Here is a 17,702-nt window from a genome sequence, read left to right as displayed (position 1 = left end):
AATCTATATTTAGTTAATGCTCATACATACGTATGTATTATAAAGAATTTTGAATCGTACCTAGAATACTCGTATTTACCTCTATCTGTCTCTATCGAATATAGTATATGTTTATTATTATTTATTGTAGTCTTCACAAAACTTATTTGAAAAATACAGACAAGAAATCAAATACTCTGAATACCTATAAAATTTTTACTTTCACTATTCTTCCTACATATATTCGTAACTATAATAATTACTAGATACGAAACTAAATGTAAATTATTGCACACTGCAATTTGCTTAAATCCTATTTTCACATGACGTAAACGCTGTACTGGAGAAAGCGGATTTACGAACGATATCCTAGTCAACTTACGTGGCGATAAAGTTTTTAAACGAATATACCGAATGTGCCGGCGTTCCGGTTTCACAGGTCTATCTGTTACGATGTGAAACGTTCGTGTTCAATGGAGTAAGGTGGTACGACCGATTGTTAGAGGCGTCATTGGAAACGTCGTTTTAATTGTAGTACGGTATTTATTTGTCAATAAAATTCTGAAAAAACGATACATACTTGGTAAACTTCTAGCCAGCGAACGAAACACATTTATAGAGTAAGTGACTTCTCTGAATCTTCAGATTGTGCAACATCCGCGCGTTTCTCGGGTAACCACAAATTAGATTTTGATGCTCTTCCAATAGTTTTGAATAAATATTTATCGAAAGCTGTTATCTGAGTCAATTCTTTTTGTTTACGTAATACATAGGGCTAGTAGTTATTTATTATGAACATTAATTTCTTCTGACTGCGTGGTTTTAAGTATTTGTCATTATGTACCAATAGTTTATTCAAACATTAATAAAATTCTTTGATTCATCATTAGGTTGTTATATACTATATGATTTAATGCTTTGTTTTAACATTTTGGTTTTCTTAATTTCAGATATTGTGCATGTTTCTCTTTAAAATTACTTGTCTGTGAATATTAATAAACTTGGTTACGTTAGAAAACAAGTAGTTGTAAAATAAAAATATTATTGAATGTTATAGTTTTTATTTCATATAATCTTACTGGAAGTAGATTGTTATTTTATGTTTTATCTGTTTTATTATTTGAAGTTTTAGTGTTTTAATATATATTGTTTATATTTTATATTTTTACATTACGTATGTAAATATTGAAGTAAAAATATAATTATCAGATAGTAGAAATATATCTGAAAAAGGAACTATTGAATGGTGAAACAAACATTTTCATTGAATGCCAATGTATATTTCCAATGTCAAAATTTTTTATATATTAAAGTACTTTAGAAAAGTCTTTATATGTTCAAAATGTAGGGTAGATATAGTAAATTTACTACATTTGATTGTATAGTTGCCTTGGAAAGTAAGTTAATGCTGCTGCTAAAAGTATAAATGTAAGACCATTGACTTACTTTCAGAGACGACTATGTAATATTAACATAAACATGTTATACACAATATGTAGAATACATTTAATTATTGTTTATAAATTGAAAAGTATATTGACATTGAAAAATGAAAACATAAAAAATGAATACATAATAGGTTTTAGAAAATAATTTAAAATATATTTTTTATGAGTTAGAAATATTTATTTATTAATAATATAGAAATTCATATTGTGTGTGTCAAATTTTATCATTGTTGTGCTATTTTATCATTGTTCTATTAAATTTTTATGTAGTTTCTAAAATTCTAGATGAGCATTCTCAACATAAATAACATTTTATTTGTAATAAATATGTTTTAACATTAAACATTACTGTACTAATATGTCAATTACAGATACACATCTGTAACATACAATTCTAAACTAGAGTTTTTAAGAATTTTGTTTTTCATATTTTAGATATGAGACGCAAAAGTGAAAGAAACAAAGCAAAAGCAGGGTCTCCAGAGAAAGAGGTTGAACGAGTAACACGAAAATCAACTCGAAAATGTGCGAAACAAGCATCTTCAACATCCTTAGAGCAAGAGAATGTTGAGGAAACAACAAAAAGTTTGAGCAATAAAATCACGGAAAAGAAGTCAGCACATATACAGAAAAAGGAAGTGGAACAATTAGAAGAACAAAATGAAAAAGTTTTGTCTATTGAAGCAGATGTTAAGACCAAATCGCAAGAAGATGAAGAAGACAACAATTCTGGATCAATCTGGAAAGTGTCAAGATCCGATGCATCACCTGGCGAGATACAGAGATTAAAATTATCTAGACAGCATAACACGACAGAAGGGTTATCTGATACTTCTTTAAATAGGAAAAAATCGAACAAGTGGCAGGAAAGTGGTGAGGGAGTTGCAGAGGAGGTTGACTCGGCAGACAAGCAACTGGTTTCTTCTACAAGAGTACCCAGTAGCATTGAACAGCCGAACGATCCCTCCTCTTCATACCCAGGTCAGGACTCCAACGAAGAGGTAAGTGATAGCAAGGAGATCCTGCCTGAAACCACTTCAGCCAACTTGTCTGACGATAAACCAAACATAGATCAGCAAGGTGAATCAAATGAGGCAAATTACTCCAACGAAAACGCTGATAGTAAACCCATTAAGTCGACTAGTACAACTATATTGGCTCCTAGTTCAAATGGTAATCATTCATCCGAGGAGACAAACATTATGCCCAAGGAAGAAAAATCTGTGGAAGATACTAGTGAAAAGACAGTGGAAGCATTTAATAAAGAAACTAGTGTTGAAAACACTCAAAGAGATTCAAGCAGTGACGAGGAAGAAGATAAAAAGGAAAAAGTTCGTGAGCTAAATTCATCATCCGAATCAAATGATGAAATTCATACTAAAAGTAATAGAACTGGTGGCAGGATACAAAGTGCCAGTCGCAGAAAACATCGAACTAAATATCGAGATTCATCTAATTCTGATACACCAGATTCTGAGGATGAACCTTCTATTAAAAGAGATCTTGAAATTGATGTATGTATGCAAGAAGAGAAAATAAGTACAGAGGATTCCCACGAACAGAAGGGTCATACTGAGTCACCAAAAGCAAGGAATAATTTTTTATTAAATAACATGGAAATGGAAATAGAACATTGTGAAGCAAATAAACAAAAGTTAGACAATCTAGTTGATAAATCAGAATATACTGCATCAGTAACAACTCAGTTGGTGACTTACAAACCCGTGAAAGTAAATTTAAAAAGATCATTGTAAGTATAAATTAGCGAGTCTTCCAAATTCTTATCATTAATATCTTGCTATATCATTTTATAAATTTTGTTTCAGTTCTTCGAGAATGTTAACAGAAAAGAATGATGTTAAAAAAGAAGATACTGATGCAAATGCAAATAATGAAGCAAGTGCTCCAAATAAGGTTCATTGTTATACTTTCATTTCTAAATAAATGAATGATTTATCAAATAATTGTAATGTAGCTTAGTCATAACCAGTATATATCAAATATTTATGGTATTATAATAGTTATCATATAAGATCGTTAAATATCACAATTATATGTTTTTACAGGAAAATCACGACAGCACCGAACCAGATTCCAAATGTGTTCCGAGAAAGCGTCGATGGGGTACTGCATTATCTACTGACACCGCACCTTCGTTTTCAATTTCTACGGATTCACTTAAAGTAATATTTCTATTTTTAACGTCTAACATTTTGTAAATTTTAGAAAGAAATATCTATGATGTTTTATGATCTTAAAAATAAATAAAAAGAATACAATTAAATGTAAATATTTGTATATCTAATATTAATATCATAGTATAAATATTAATATTAATGTCATACATTATACTTGTAAAATTTTCTAAATTTGTGTGTACTCATACACATTTGCATTTGTGTAATAGGCGTTGGTGCCAGGAGCAAGACCATTGTCGATAAATGAGGTTCGTCTTTCAAAAGATGACGATGAAGACAGGGATCGTTATCGAGTTAGCGAAAAGTGGCACAATTCTAATGAAGGTATAAACGATAATAAATCCGGTGACGAAAACATCATGCAGAAGAATGGTGCAACAAAAAAGGGAGATCCAAAGATAGATAATCATATAGGTATGTGAACACTTTCAAAGGGTCTTCTTATGTGAGTTATTTTAATTTCTATAAACATGGTTTCATTTATATTAAAATAAAAAAAATAAGTGAATATTTCCTAAAACCACACCATTTAAATATATGAGATTTAAAATAACTATTTAAAAAAATATTTAATATATTGATTTAAATGCGGTAAGGAATATATTAAAAAGTATTCTTGATCCTTAACTATCATTGTTATAAAAATTAGTCTAATATATATATATTTGTTTGTTAAAATTTTTTTTGTTTGAAGATATTTGGATAGAGATTTTAAAATTTGTCGTACTAATGAAATAGAAGTTTACTTCTCTGAGAAACAATAGGTCTGTAATTAAGAGTTATATTTGTAATTGGAGGTATAATTGTAAGGATATGTTTGTAAACGATCAATCTTTTTTGTTTTTTTTTTTAAGTAGAATGTGACGAATATGAAATATTTTATATATTTATTAGTTAAATTGTGGTTTGTAGCAGCAAGGCGTAAGATATCAATTGTTAAAGAAGTGCCACATGTTAAATCTCCAAGTCCACCTGCTACGAAGCCCACAAATATCCTTCTGATCAAAAACTTGGTTCGTCCGTTCACTTTGAATCAAATTAAAGAACTTCTGTCGCGTACTGGCACAATTGTCGAAAATGGATTTTGGATGGATCGAATTAAATCTAAGTGTTTTGTAGAGGTATGTGAAAATAATTTTTAAAAATGCTCATTTAATTTTGATACGTATCAGTCCTCTGATTTATTCAAAGTGTTTGTTCCATGTACGTCTTTTTTACGTAAATCATGCGTAATTAATTTAATCATAAAGATCTCGTAAATGAAAGTTGCCAATATGAAAAGAATACTATAGAGAAAAGTCAGTATAAGTTATAAAAATATTTATTTCACATAGATGGAAAAAGGGAAGTTATAAAATTCTATATAAATCAAAACAAGTATTATTCGCTGTAGCTGCTGGTATCATACTTTAAAATAAACAACTTTTTCTTTTTAATTAACTTAAAGTTATTATCTTCATCTCTTGAGTTATTTTCTGCTTCAGTTTCATTATTAATGTATCGATCCTTTGGCATCCGAGTTTCGAAAATCTCTAGATAAGCACTCACTGTAAATCTTTTCCTTTGTTGACAACACAGTAAATTTAATAAAGATTATAGAAGAATATATTTTCTACGTAAATTGACGGACGGGTGCAATACTGTAATATTATTTTGAATTACTAGAAGATATATTCTACATATTATACTAAGATAGTAAAAAATAAATAATATTAAATTAAAAATGGTTAGTAATGTAAAGATTGTTTTTTATATTGTGTAATATCTGTTATCTTTTAAATATTTTTATATAAGTAACGAATATAATAGAAAAAGACAAACGAGAAATTATTAATATATTATTATAAAAACGTTGCTATTATTTGATATTTGGAGATTTCATTTTCTTTTATCAATATTAAAATGCTGTCATATAAACATATTTAGTTTATAATGACAATAATCTTTAATAAAGGCTTTTGTATGTTTTATTGCATCGATTTGTTATTTCATATCGCAATATTATTAAATTTATTTATTTATATTATTTACATTATATTAAGGTATCTTCTTCTTATGTTCTTTCTATTTTCCTCTTTTCCTTTTATTGTTCTTTTTATATTTCAATATTGATAACTTTTGAATTTATTGTAAACACAGTGTCGTAGATGATAGTATTAATTGAATTGTTTTAGTATGCTAATGAAGACCAGGCATTTGAGACGAGGCAAGCGTTACATGGTATATCCTGGCCAGTTTCAAACCCAAAGAGGCTTCATGTTGAATATGCAACCAAAGATGACATGGAATTAGCACGCGAATTGTCAAAGGATCAGTCCATCCCAAGAAAAACTGAACCTCTCGTACCGTCTGATTCATGGCAGCAGGATTGGAATCGCGAAGAAAGAACGAATACAAAGGTATATCAATTTTATCATATTTTACAATTCGTACACAAAAAGAGCTTTAAGGAAAAGTATAAAACGTGATAAATAATGATAAAGAATGTGTATTATAAAATTTACTATTATTTGTAACTATGTTCACTTTCTTTTACAAAATAAAATTTAGATTAAAAAGTAAAAAGTATAAACAAATATTTTGAATTTGATAATATAATTGTCTACTTGAGTTTTATATTGAAATGTAAATATCAATTCAAAGAATTGATCAAAATCATTATCACTGAATTTATGAAAGTTTCTTTTTATTAACTTTTGGAAATACTATCTCTTTAAATATATTCTAACATATATTTAAAAATAAATTATATTTGATTGCTCAATTGCTATGGTGAAATAGAAATACATATATTAATTTCTCTTATGGGATCTTGATGTATTTGAATGAAAATTGAAATTTCAACTTATAACTTATAATTATTAACCTAATTGAAGATTAGTGAAATCTTAATTATATATTATTTTAGAGCAGAATTATGACAATGTTTATAATATCTGAGATAGTTCAGAACACCAGAATAGCATTTAAGGGCTAAATAAAAATGAATAGATTATGAATTATTAAATAAAAGATTGCAGTTATGCAATAACTAAAGAAGAGTTTTGTAAACAATAGGTGATGGTAGTTCGAGAATGGGATCTTGGTAAAGAAGATGGACAACAGCATATAAAAGAAAAAGAACGTGAAAAGAAAGAACATGATAAAAAAAGACGACAGAGGAGTCGGAGTCCAGCAGTGGAAGCACACCTTCCAGCTCCAGCTCGTAAATTTAAAAAGAAAGAGGATGAGCCACCACCGGCTAAGCTTTTAGATGATCTCTTTAGAAAAACGAAAGCAACGCCATGCATATACTGGTTACCACTCACAAATGAACAGGTACATTATAGATAAAGTACAATCTAAGTACTTATATTTTATAACAAAACTAAATACTACATTTATAAATATGATACTTATGAAGTAGAAAAACAAATGATGATTTCCTTTTTTTTTTTAATTGTATTCATTTATATAAAGTAATTTAATACAATATTTAAAATATATGGAATGAAGTTCTCATTCTAGTATCTAACCTCGATTTAGCCTCATTTCTTCATAAAACTATGAATTTGCATGTGTGATCTAATTATTACTACTCATAGGGATAATCATAAATATGTTTTAATTACAGATAGTCGTAAAAGAAGAAATGAGAAGGCAACACATGGCAGAACATGCACGCAGATTAGAAGAGATGAGACGCGCTGAAAGAAACAACAGGGACGGTCGTCGCCGTCGCAGCCCAAGAAAATAGTTCTCTGATCGACCACTTTCTATAAACGTACCTTTCCCTCTCTGATGCAAAAGTTCCAATTTTGATCAGTTATATTTTTAAGAAAGATGTTATAGATCACGAAAAGACGAACGAATTTTTCCTTTTTACATTAGAGAGAGACTTGCCGAAGATGCTTTTTAAATTTTCCTTTATCAATTGTTCCACAATTAGCAGCCCGTTTTTATGATTAACGATTTAACAATGTCATGTTAGAGTTTGTGTTTTTTGTTCTTCCACACTTTTTTCTTTTTTTTTTTTTTTAATTTAAAAAGCTTCTGTTTCACGTGAGAACGTAATTTGTATTATTCCTTTTTTCTTGTCCTGATAGCAATCTCGCGTATTTATTTCTCTGTTTGATTCCAATTTGTTCAATCGCTAATTTTCATTCATTGGTCAGAAACTGTACAAATTTGTTGCATGATCAAGAAACGTCCCGATCTCCGATCCATTCTCCCCGAAATTTCAGCATTAAACCATACTTCTTACAGGTCGACATTAACTATCCAACAGAGCGCTGTAACTGTAGAACGAACGGTAGTGTTTGCATCGTCTAGGAGTGATACATCACGTTCTACGATACGTCGTAGTGCGATATCGCAAAACGTGCCCTGGGGAATCGAAGGATAATCAAACGAAAAAACTATCTACATAGAGAAAAAACGCTCGGAACGAACTTAGTATTCGTGATCGTTGAAAAACGCTATTTGTTTTCTTACGAGAAAATAAAAAACGAAACGAAACAAAAAAAAATTAATGCTGGGGCGAGATGCTAAAAGCAGCAGCGAACAAAAAAGCCCAAAATAAGGATGCTGAGAGACTGTGATTCATTAATATGAAGTCGTCCTAAAGCGTCAATGGGAGTGTTTTTCTCTCCCCGGAATCTATCTCTCTTTTCGTCTCTGTCGGTAGAATAGCCTGACTTCCTTGAATTTTGACATGTACTGCCACATAGATAGTGGTAGTAAAATGTAAAGTTTTGGTGTTTCTCGTTTTCGCGCAATGAATTTGCACAGCCAGAAACACGTTTGTATATAAAGCATAATTCAATACGCCGTGATATGACATGTAAAATTATGAATAAATGTAAAACATTGTAGGTTATATACGAAAAGTATATCTACCGCTTACTTTGTACAATGTCATACCATATTTAGAAGATTTGTTATTCACCCTTGAAATAAGATCGAAAGATTTACGAAGAAGAAACGAAAGAAAAAAAATACATACATTTTAGAACGAAAAATAAATTGTTCGTTATATTTATTTCATCGTTATAATATATATTTTTTGTCTGGTTCGAACAAAAAATGTAATTGAAAAGGAAACCAACGAGGAAAAAACAATATTATTAATAAAAAATAACTCGAACATGGCGATAAATGTTTGAAATGTTTGCAACAGGGAAAACAAATGTTTACGTAAACTTATTCGATCTTTATTTATATTAAAATCGTTAACGCTAACGTTGTAATTGCTTCAATTTACAAAAATCGTGAATTACAGAATGTGCATGTCAGCTATTAATTAAAATATTTCACAATCACAAATACTATGAATAGAAAGAATAAAAGAAAACTGGAATTTCAAGTTTGGTGTGTAACTTAACTACTAATTTATACACTGTATATCTTTCCTCCAATTAAACTAATTTTAATGACGTGTTGCGTCCAAAAATATTTTTTTACATATTTTAAGGAAAAGAACGTAGTTATGCAATAATGTATATTCTTAAATATTCTTATTCTTTTTAAATTATCATGTGAAAAAAATCAGAAATTGAAACGATTATGAGAAACTAACATTATATTTGTTTTGATTATGATTTGAAATTAATTTTTAGATCTCTTTCTAAATTTTTTTATAAAATTGTAGATGGAAATTTAATATGTAGTTATTTATAATTTTAAAAGTATTTATTATCATAAATGTCTCTTCTGAATCAGCTTTCCAAGAACCAAAAGAAGGAAACTTTCTTTTTATATATATTTTGTTCCTTTTTTATACAATATTTGAATTATTTAAACCGGAACAAAATTATAATAAAGAACTATAACCAAAATGTTTGATAGAATAGTTATATGAATCCGGCTAGAATCGATATTTTCACTAATTTGGCTTTCTATAATTGTTCTTTGAAATTTGAAATTATTTTAAGCACCTGAATCGATTATATGACAGTTTCTAACGCCTGAAAAGAATATCTTTTTTAGAGCCTATAAATAATATTTTGCCTAAAATTTCGTATTTCACAATACACTTAAAATTTTAACGAAATTCATCCTTTGTGGTCGTATTTATACGTGTGTATGTATTACAAGTAAATTAACTTAATATACATACATATTTCTTTCTTTGCTTATATCGCAAAAAGATTAAATTACTTTTACGCAACCATTTATAAATTTTATAATATATTCAACTTAAAGAGTTAAGCTGTGTAATACAGACTGCAAAGGACTCGATCTTACAAACATGATAAAAAATGTGTGTACACATTACAATTCAAATTTATAGTCCAGAGAATTCGAGAGACTACTTGACGATTACAAGACAAAAGTCTTCTCTTATTTACATTATTGATTAATATCTTTAGTTTATCAGCTTATTATTGTAAACAAATGTATCTAATAATTATACATTACATCTGGATTGCACAATTCATTTGTAAAATGTATACACGTATCTTTATAGCTTTGATACACTTATCTCGTTATCAAAAGAATGCATACTGACAAGTACGCTAAAGACTCTATAACGGTTCATTCAGAGATAGCGAGTAGTAAATAGAAATTAAAGTAAGATTCGTCGTTGCTTTGGTATCGTCTCACAAAGGCGATATTGAATATAATAGATATGTATCTTAAATGCAATTAAATCTTGAATAAAACATAGAGTTAAAGTGCAATCCTTTACAAACAATTATAGAGTCTTTACTGCAGTTAACAATAAACACATCAATGTTATGCTGATAAATTTCGAACATTTTGTCTCCTGGTTTTCAGGTAGCAGGTCAAATTAATGACCTGATTTGTAACCCTTTTTATGCGCATGTTTCAAGAAGCAAGAAAATGTATAAAAACAATTTTGGCAAATATACTTCTTTGGAAATCTTGCAAAATAAAACAAACGCTTCTTATGACTATTATCATTATCAAACAGTATTTTTTGTACTAATTTGTAATATTATTGTTATACTTTATTTATTATTAATAACATAAATAATAAGTAATATCTCTGAAATATTTAATTGCATGAAATATCTATAACTGAGACAATAAATAAATTGAAACTAGAACACTTGCACATAAAAAGGAGTTGATGCTAACACTTGCGCATAAAAAGGACTTGATGCTTGTACGTTAACACCGTCTTTTTCGAAACTGATATCAATTATCATTCATTTCTATGACTATTTTATTCGTACCACATTCAGTTTATTTCGATAGGTATCATTTGATACATTAGTCGACTTTTACAACACTGTAGATTTTTCGCACGAACCAGAAACAGGCAAAGAAGCCAATTGATCCTATTTAATACATAAAATATGCAATAATTTTTTATTTAAAAATATTAACATTTTATTATTGTAGAAGAAATAAATACTTTACCTGTTAAAACGAAGAATAAGTAAACCATAATACAAGTATAACCAAAGTAAAGGAACGTAGATGTAGCATCTTCTATTTCCAACTTAGTCATGAAAAAATGTATGCAATAGATTAATAAATAGAACGCGGTAAATCCAGATGTTAGGAAACTACGCCACCACCAATGATAATCCTAAAACAAAAAAAGATAATTCGAATATATGTATCTTGAGAAATGTTTTATTTATTTTATTAATAAAAGGCCATTCATTTACCTCCGCACAAAGATGGAAATAGCAAAGTAAAATCGTCGTTTCTGAACATGTAATTACGAGTATAACAAATACCAAAAAGAGAAATCCAAACATGTAATACACCTGACTTGACCTGAAACAGATTAATTAAAATTTAGATATCTTGTATATTAAAAAATAAAAACTTTCCTATTTATAAATACAATATTAGAATTAGTAGTAGGTGGAAGTAATTAGAATAAATAAAACTGATCAGTGGAATTAATAATACTTATAACTTATATTATCTATATTATTAAGGCTACTAGGTTTTTAAAATGTGATATTTACCATAAAGAATTAAGTATAAAGAATAATTGTATAAATATACATCCGAAAGGTAGAACTCCACCCATTATTACACCAGGTATTGGTTGAGTATAAAAACTTTGTTCTGGTATTTGTCTAGGAATCTGATTGGTTCTAACAGGATGCTCCAAAGACTAAAATAAAATTCGTTACTAATGAATTTCTTCTTTGAAATCTTATTTTTTGTCAATAGAATTTCTATAGAACAACGCTACTGCTTCTATATATATAAAAGAACATTCTACACTATTTTTGTTGATAAAAGAAGTCTTTACCCTTTTCCGGAATCCGAAATAAGCACCAATAAATGTTAATGGAAGAGATACTCCAAACCAAAGTGCTAGAAGAGCAATAAGGGTGCTGAATGGTACTGCAGCTGAACTTTCATTTGCCCAAAAAATTAAATTCATTATAAAGAATAAACTGAATACAATTCTGTAAATAAAAATACATTTTTATAAAATTCGTCTTCATACTCACGATATTTTACATATAAAGTAAGTATGTATTTACATAAATTATTAAAAGGACCATAGCCAAAGGTTGAACTGTTATTAACTTTGATTTTCAGATTGTATAGCTTTATAGACTAGTTGTATTTATCACACACATGTGCATATATATTTATTAAATAAATCGTATTACCCAGGACTCAACATAGATGTAAGTACAACGTTCGATTTCCATTTTTCACCACCGAAGCTTTTATATATTCTAGCAGATACGTAACCAGCAGTAGCTCCGAGGCAAACATATAAAACCATGGCACAAGTCATTAAAGCTCCTCTGTTTGCTGGAGATAAAAATCCTAAACACGCAAATGCTGTGGAATGCAAAATGAAACTTTATATTTTTTACTGTTTATATATCAAGTAAATATACTTATGCATGTAGATTTAGAAACTTACCAAGTGTTACAAGCGTCATATAAAACACTTGAACACCAGACCCGAGTAAAACTGATAATAACATTCCTTTGCGAGGAGGTCGAAATACATCACCATGAACTAATTTCCAGCCAAATTCTTCATGTGCGTCTTCTCCTGATTCTATCTGGAAGGAAGCCTGCGTTATTGAAACACAGACAAGGGAACATCACAGCTTTATGATATAAAACGAAACCAAACATCGTGTCATATGTTCTTGTTAATTAATGAAATAATACTGTCATATTAGTAACTTCAAAGAAAATGAGATGATTTGAATAATATGTAAATAAATAGAAATGAAATACATATTAAATTTATCGATTGAAACAGAATGAAACTTTCTAATTCAAGTAAAATGAAACAAAAGTTAACAAATAGCATTTCATTAGTGTACCTGATTGTATCTCGCAATATCTTTGTGCAATGTTCGGAGCAATATCATGGCCACCATTCCAGAAAGGAACAAAACAATTATTAATGAATTAAGAATACTAAACCACTGGATATTTGTATGTGGCATAGATTCTAAGATATAATCCCATCTAGATGACCATTTGATTGTACTGTTTTCCTAAAATAAAAAATGTAATTGTATTTTTTGTTTAAAAACTATACTATCAAGGTATAGATTGTGCTTAATTTGTTATTGTAAATGCTTACAATATACGTCACAGAGTATGTGTAAGTAATATCTAAGTTTTTCCCAACAGAAAGTGGACTGTGTGGTATATCTAATGCTTCTTTGTGGTCACAGTTAACAACAGTACCATGTTTAATACTACGAGGAACCACTTTAACAGCTATTAAAGAAAATAAACATAAATTTCGTAAAAAATTAGCATTGCAAATTTAACAGCATACAAATGAAATTTCAGTCCTTACATATTATACGTCCTCCATTTTCCTTAAATGCAGATCCCCATTCTTCTTTAACACCGCTATGATACGTGATCGTAAGGTCTACATGATTATATAGGTAATAACTGTTTTCTCTTTTGTTATATGCATCCTAATAAAGAACAAATTGATTAATTTCACTTAGCGCGTATTTTTTGTAAGTTTAAGGAATTTTTTCAATCTACTATTAATGAATTTTCGGTTTTTGATTCAGAAATAATAATACTTTAAATTTACATTAACAGTACAGTCCTGTTGAGATCTTGAATCTCGCAAGAAGCATCCCATAGGAAATCCAGTACTACAATATTGTCTTTCATCCTCTAACTGATAACACCACGTAACAGGCATATTATCTATAAGAAAAAAAAAAAGAAAAAAAGAAAAGGAACTTATTAACATGGTGATATGAACAATAATAAAGGTTTTCCAGATTCAACTTGTTTTATCACTAAGATATTACCAACTATCCAATGATGCTGATATTTAAATGCCATTCCTTTCCTCAAAAATTCCAATTTCTTTTCTGAATCTTTATTTCCACCTTGATATGATCTTTTACACACAACGTCACAATTAACATTTTTCATGAACTCTAGCTGAAAATTTACATAATTTATATCTTTTATTATACATATGTATATTATATATAAACTAGGGAGCCAACCTTTTTATATCATAAAATTTTTGTAACATTTTTATGTTACTCATTTGCATTGATGTTACTACATACATATTGTATTTGACTCATAGATGCAGAAAGAACAGTTTTCGTATGTAGAAAACATTTAAACTTGTTTTTCTTTAAAGTTGTTACTTTTGAATTATGTCACTATTCTAGCAAATGAACAATATATTAAGTCACTGTTCCAAAGAAAAATGGAAGATAGAAAATAACCATTGTCATAATTTTTCAGGGATTTCCAATAGTCTGACAAAAAAATGTTTCTGATGAGAGTTAATTACTTTTCAATTTGCTATAAATTGTAATTTAAAAAATTTCCAAAAAGTTCTTTTTACAATAAAGAATCAAGGTCATATTGAATTTTTAATACGACACTCTATTTTTAACTTTACAATGTTATAGCTGATGTTAAGATGAATTCAACAATTCCCTATAGCATGACATAATATTTTGTGGACAGATTATGTGTATACAAAGCTGTATACACAGTTTAAAAAAAATTTTAAATAATGTGTACAAGCTTAAGCATGATAGAACAAAGATTTTATGATATAAAATATAGGTCCACATTAATCAATTCAGTATTCGCTAAATGTTGATGTTATCCACATATCGACATAATTCGAAAATATTAATTACAAGCAGTATAACAGGTAGGAATTCTCATGTTGTGTCCTTAGAGATAAATTAAAATACAACGAACGTTATGATCTCAAACACCCATGAAAATTAATTGTTTGAGTAGCTTCAAAACATAAAACAGATAAGAACGATTTCGAGTATTGAAATCGAACCCCGGTAAACCGTGCGAAACTTCGCGAATGTTACACAAGATAACTTCATTTTGACAAGGTGATAAAAATGCGGTGATATATGTACTTAAGGGCAAAAAGTATAAAATCAATTTTAGAAATTTTTAGAAATGTAAGTCTTACTCAAAATCCCGATGAACTCAGTTTCTTGAATAGGCTCGTAAATTTCACTTCCTGCTATCTCACTGACATTCACGTATACGGACACAACATTTATTTTCCACATTGAATGTGTTAAATGCATAAAATATACAAAAATAAATATAATTGAATATAACGAATGATTCGAAGGTTTCTTTTTTATCATACCTTGTAAGGAGAAGGCCTTATACGTTCTCCAAAAACAACTTGTCCCAAGTTTTCAACAGGACTCTGAGTTTCATCGGAAGGACAAAAATCAAAGCTAAAAAAAGAATTCTTGGTATAACAATTCAAACTTCTACGAGATTAAAAGATGTTAGTTTCTTATGAAAACTTACTGATGATATTCATATGGTATTACATATTTCTCAGTGTTTAGACGATTTACATACAATTTAATCTCGGACTGAAAGAAATAAACATTATCTAATAAAACACAATAAATTATAGATTACATACATTATATTTATGTAATACATCAATTATTACACTTACGTGATATATAATTATTATTACATTGTAATTATAAATAATTTATGATTATTACTTTTTATTACTTTTTAAATGTGGGAGCTTTTGATTAAATTTTTATGAATTTTTTATGATTATGACATTTATAATGAAGTTAATAAATACAAATTTGAAAATTTAGAAATACTTAAATTTAAAAGATACATATGTAATTATTATGCTTTTAAACACAACATATTTGAACAGCTGACGTTTCGTCATAAATCGTACAAAATGTAAAGTACCTACATGTTCGTGTAAGGTCGATTTACGAACATTCTAATCAGATTGTACAAGCAATTAAATATTTTTTCAAAACCTTTCGTGCCTCAATTTCGCTGTTATGAGTCATATATATGTCACGAAAGGCCACATCGAAACATATTTATAATTATTAAAAATTACTTCTTAATTAAAATAATACGAAAAATAAAAATTACATTAGACTGTACGATCAAAATGTAATGATTATTATAATTGACGAATATGAAGGATGTATGTTGGAGAAAAAGGAGAAAAAAAGTGATAAACTAAATACACATGATCATAACCAATTCTTAAAATAGTCAAAAATAATCTTTATACGCACTTTACACGTTTCAGAGGTTTCTCCGGCCTTGCAATAATTTACCGGTGCTAGACCCGGCAAATAAAAAGTCGATGAGTGGTGAATTAGACATACAACGAACAGTAACCACAGTAAAATTATTCTCGCCATTGTGTATTGTTGTTCGTCCTTACTAACTACTTGCCTAGTGCAAGTATATGTCAATTGCTATATGAAAAACATCGGACCCTATACTGCCATGATACTGTCATTGATAACGAATTGTAGATAGATTGGTTACCTCTACGTGTAGCAATCTCGCTTTTCATACTATCGAACTTCTAATTGTCAATTGCTAACTCTGATTTCGAATCATAGAAACTAATATCAATTAAAATTTATTTTTCGAGTTTTTAAACTTACTGATATTGAGAATTTATTATACAATCTGTCCCAATAGTCATGGCATAATTACCAAGGGAATAATTATACTTAAAAACATAAATTGGAAATATCGAATAAAATTTGTTTATATAATTGGAACTAGAACTAGAAATTAGGAGAATGATCGACAGGATATCTCTACAATAGAAAAACAGGGAAAATTAATTGAAGATATAGAACAAAATTTTTTCATAAAAAATTAATTGTTTTTGAGAAAATTAAATTTAAAATGTTATCAGATATAGGTATACTGAAACAGTTCTTAGCTAAACATGTTCAAATACTGTTTTCTTCAAAATGAGGACTTAAACTAAAAAATGTTATTCTACATTTTTTATTTATTTTCACATATAAAAGAATCTCTTGTTAATTGTTTACTTATTTCAGTTTGTATCTAGTCGATATTAGCGAAGTTCATATACGTATAGAAACAAATTTTTAAATTCGATTTTCTCAAAAAAAAAAAAAAAAAGAAAAAAAGCACAGTATGAAAACATTTTATTACATATTTTCAATTTATTTTTCACACAGAATCACCCTCTTATTATACCATACTTTACAAGTTTATGAAAAAGACTGAAGTCAAATAACTAAAATTGAAAAAGTCTATAAATTGTATAATTACTTTTATATCAATTAATAAATTCAAATAATATATAATTATATAAAACATTTTTTGAAGAAAAAATAAAGCTTTAGCGATTTAAAAATGCAATGTTCCAATAACCATGGTGAGTAATGAGTAATGAGTAAGGGAGCGATTCTACATGAAAAAGTTAATTGAAATTATAAAATACAATCTTTTCATACGATGTTTGCTGTTTTTTGATAAAATCGAATTTGAAAAATTATTTAGCATATATAAATTTGGCTAATTACCGATGAGTAGATAATCAGTAGGATGTTATTCTACATGTGAAAATAAGTAAAGAGCACAGATTAAAATTCACGCGTGATAAAATTTGTCTATTTAAGCCATTTAAGGTCTTGATTTAAAAAAAAATAGAGTTTGAATATTTTTATTTAAGAATGGGCCTGATACATACGTACTTGATAAATTTTAAAATTTAATTTTCTTAAAAACGAAGCGTCTTATGGCAAAATTTGATTTTACATTCAGGGCTTGTTTTTACATGCAGAATAATTTCCTGTCGTCTATTCAC

The 17,702-nt window shown here is 28.4% G+C and overlaps 2 protein-coding genes across 5 annotated transcripts; one reads left to right on the top strand and one right to left on the bottom strand.

Annotated features, from left to right (window-relative positions):
• The first annotated feature begins 388 nt into the window (after nucleotides 1–388).
• Nucleotides 389–8,969, top strand: Acn (apoptotic chromatin condensation inducer acinus). 2 transcript variants are annotated; one of them, XM_069117564.1, is made up of 10 exons: nucleotides 390–599; nucleotides 1,863–3,177; nucleotides 3,254–3,341; nucleotides 3,494–3,610; nucleotides 3,835–4,039; nucleotides 4,538–4,746; nucleotides 5,800–6,024; nucleotides 6,683–6,943; nucleotides 7,239–7,388; nucleotides 7,871–8,969. In XM_069117564.1, exons 2-9 carry the CDS (start codon nucleotides 1,865–1,867, stop codon nucleotides 7,359–7,361), a joined length of 2,541 nt encoding a protein of 846 aa, XP_068973665.1. In that variant the 5' UTR covers nucleotides 390–599; nucleotides 1,863–1,864; the 3' UTR covers nucleotides 7,362–7,388; nucleotides 7,871–8,969. The 2 variants fall into 2 exon arrangements, with proteins under 2 accessions (XP_068973666.1, XP_068973665.1); XM_069117565.1 differs by having other exon boundaries at nucleotides 389–599; nucleotides 4,541–4,746; nucleotides 7,239–8,969.
• On the bottom strand, nucleotides 8,796–16,367 carry TM9SF2 (transmembrane 9 superfamily protein member 2). Of its 3 annotated transcripts, XM_069117567.1 has the most exons (16): nucleotides 16,138–16,367; nucleotides 15,377–15,444; nucleotides 15,207–15,300; nucleotides 13,864–13,999; nucleotides 13,638–13,756; nucleotides 13,386–13,512; nucleotides 13,164–13,303; nucleotides 12,898–13,074; nucleotides 12,483–12,639; nucleotides 12,220–12,397; nucleotides 11,850–12,009; nucleotides 11,557–11,708; nucleotides 11,248–11,359; nucleotides 10,994–11,165; nucleotides 10,807–10,911; nucleotides 8,796–9,570 (listed from the first exon to the last, which is right to left on the bottom strand). In XM_069117567.1, exons 1-15 carry the CDS (start codon nucleotides 16,264–16,266, stop codon nucleotides 10,844–10,846), a joined length of 1,989 nt encoding a protein of 662 aa, XP_068973668.1. In that variant the 5' UTR covers nucleotides 16,267–16,367; the 3' UTR covers nucleotides 8,796–9,570; nucleotides 10,807–10,843. The 3 variants fall into 3 exon arrangements, with proteins under 3 accessions (XP_068973668.1, XP_068973667.1, XP_068973669.1); XM_069117566.1 differs by having other exon boundaries at nucleotides 8,796–10,911; nucleotides 16,138–16,366; XM_069117568.1 differs by having other exon boundaries at nucleotides 8,796–10,911; nucleotides 12,483–12,627; nucleotides 16,138–16,366.
• Nucleotides 16,368–17,702: the final 1,335 nt, after the last annotated feature.

The sequence above is a fragment of the Bombus flavifrons genome, chromosome 7, assembly GCF_040668555.2.
Source record: "Bombus flavifrons isolate JBK064 chromosome 7, iyBomFlav1_principal, whole genome shotgun sequence".
Classification (NCBI taxonomy): Eukaryota; Metazoa; Arthropoda; class Insecta; order Hymenoptera; family Apidae; genus Bombus; species Bombus flavifrons.
This window is presented reverse-complemented; position numbering and strand designations above follow the sequence as displayed.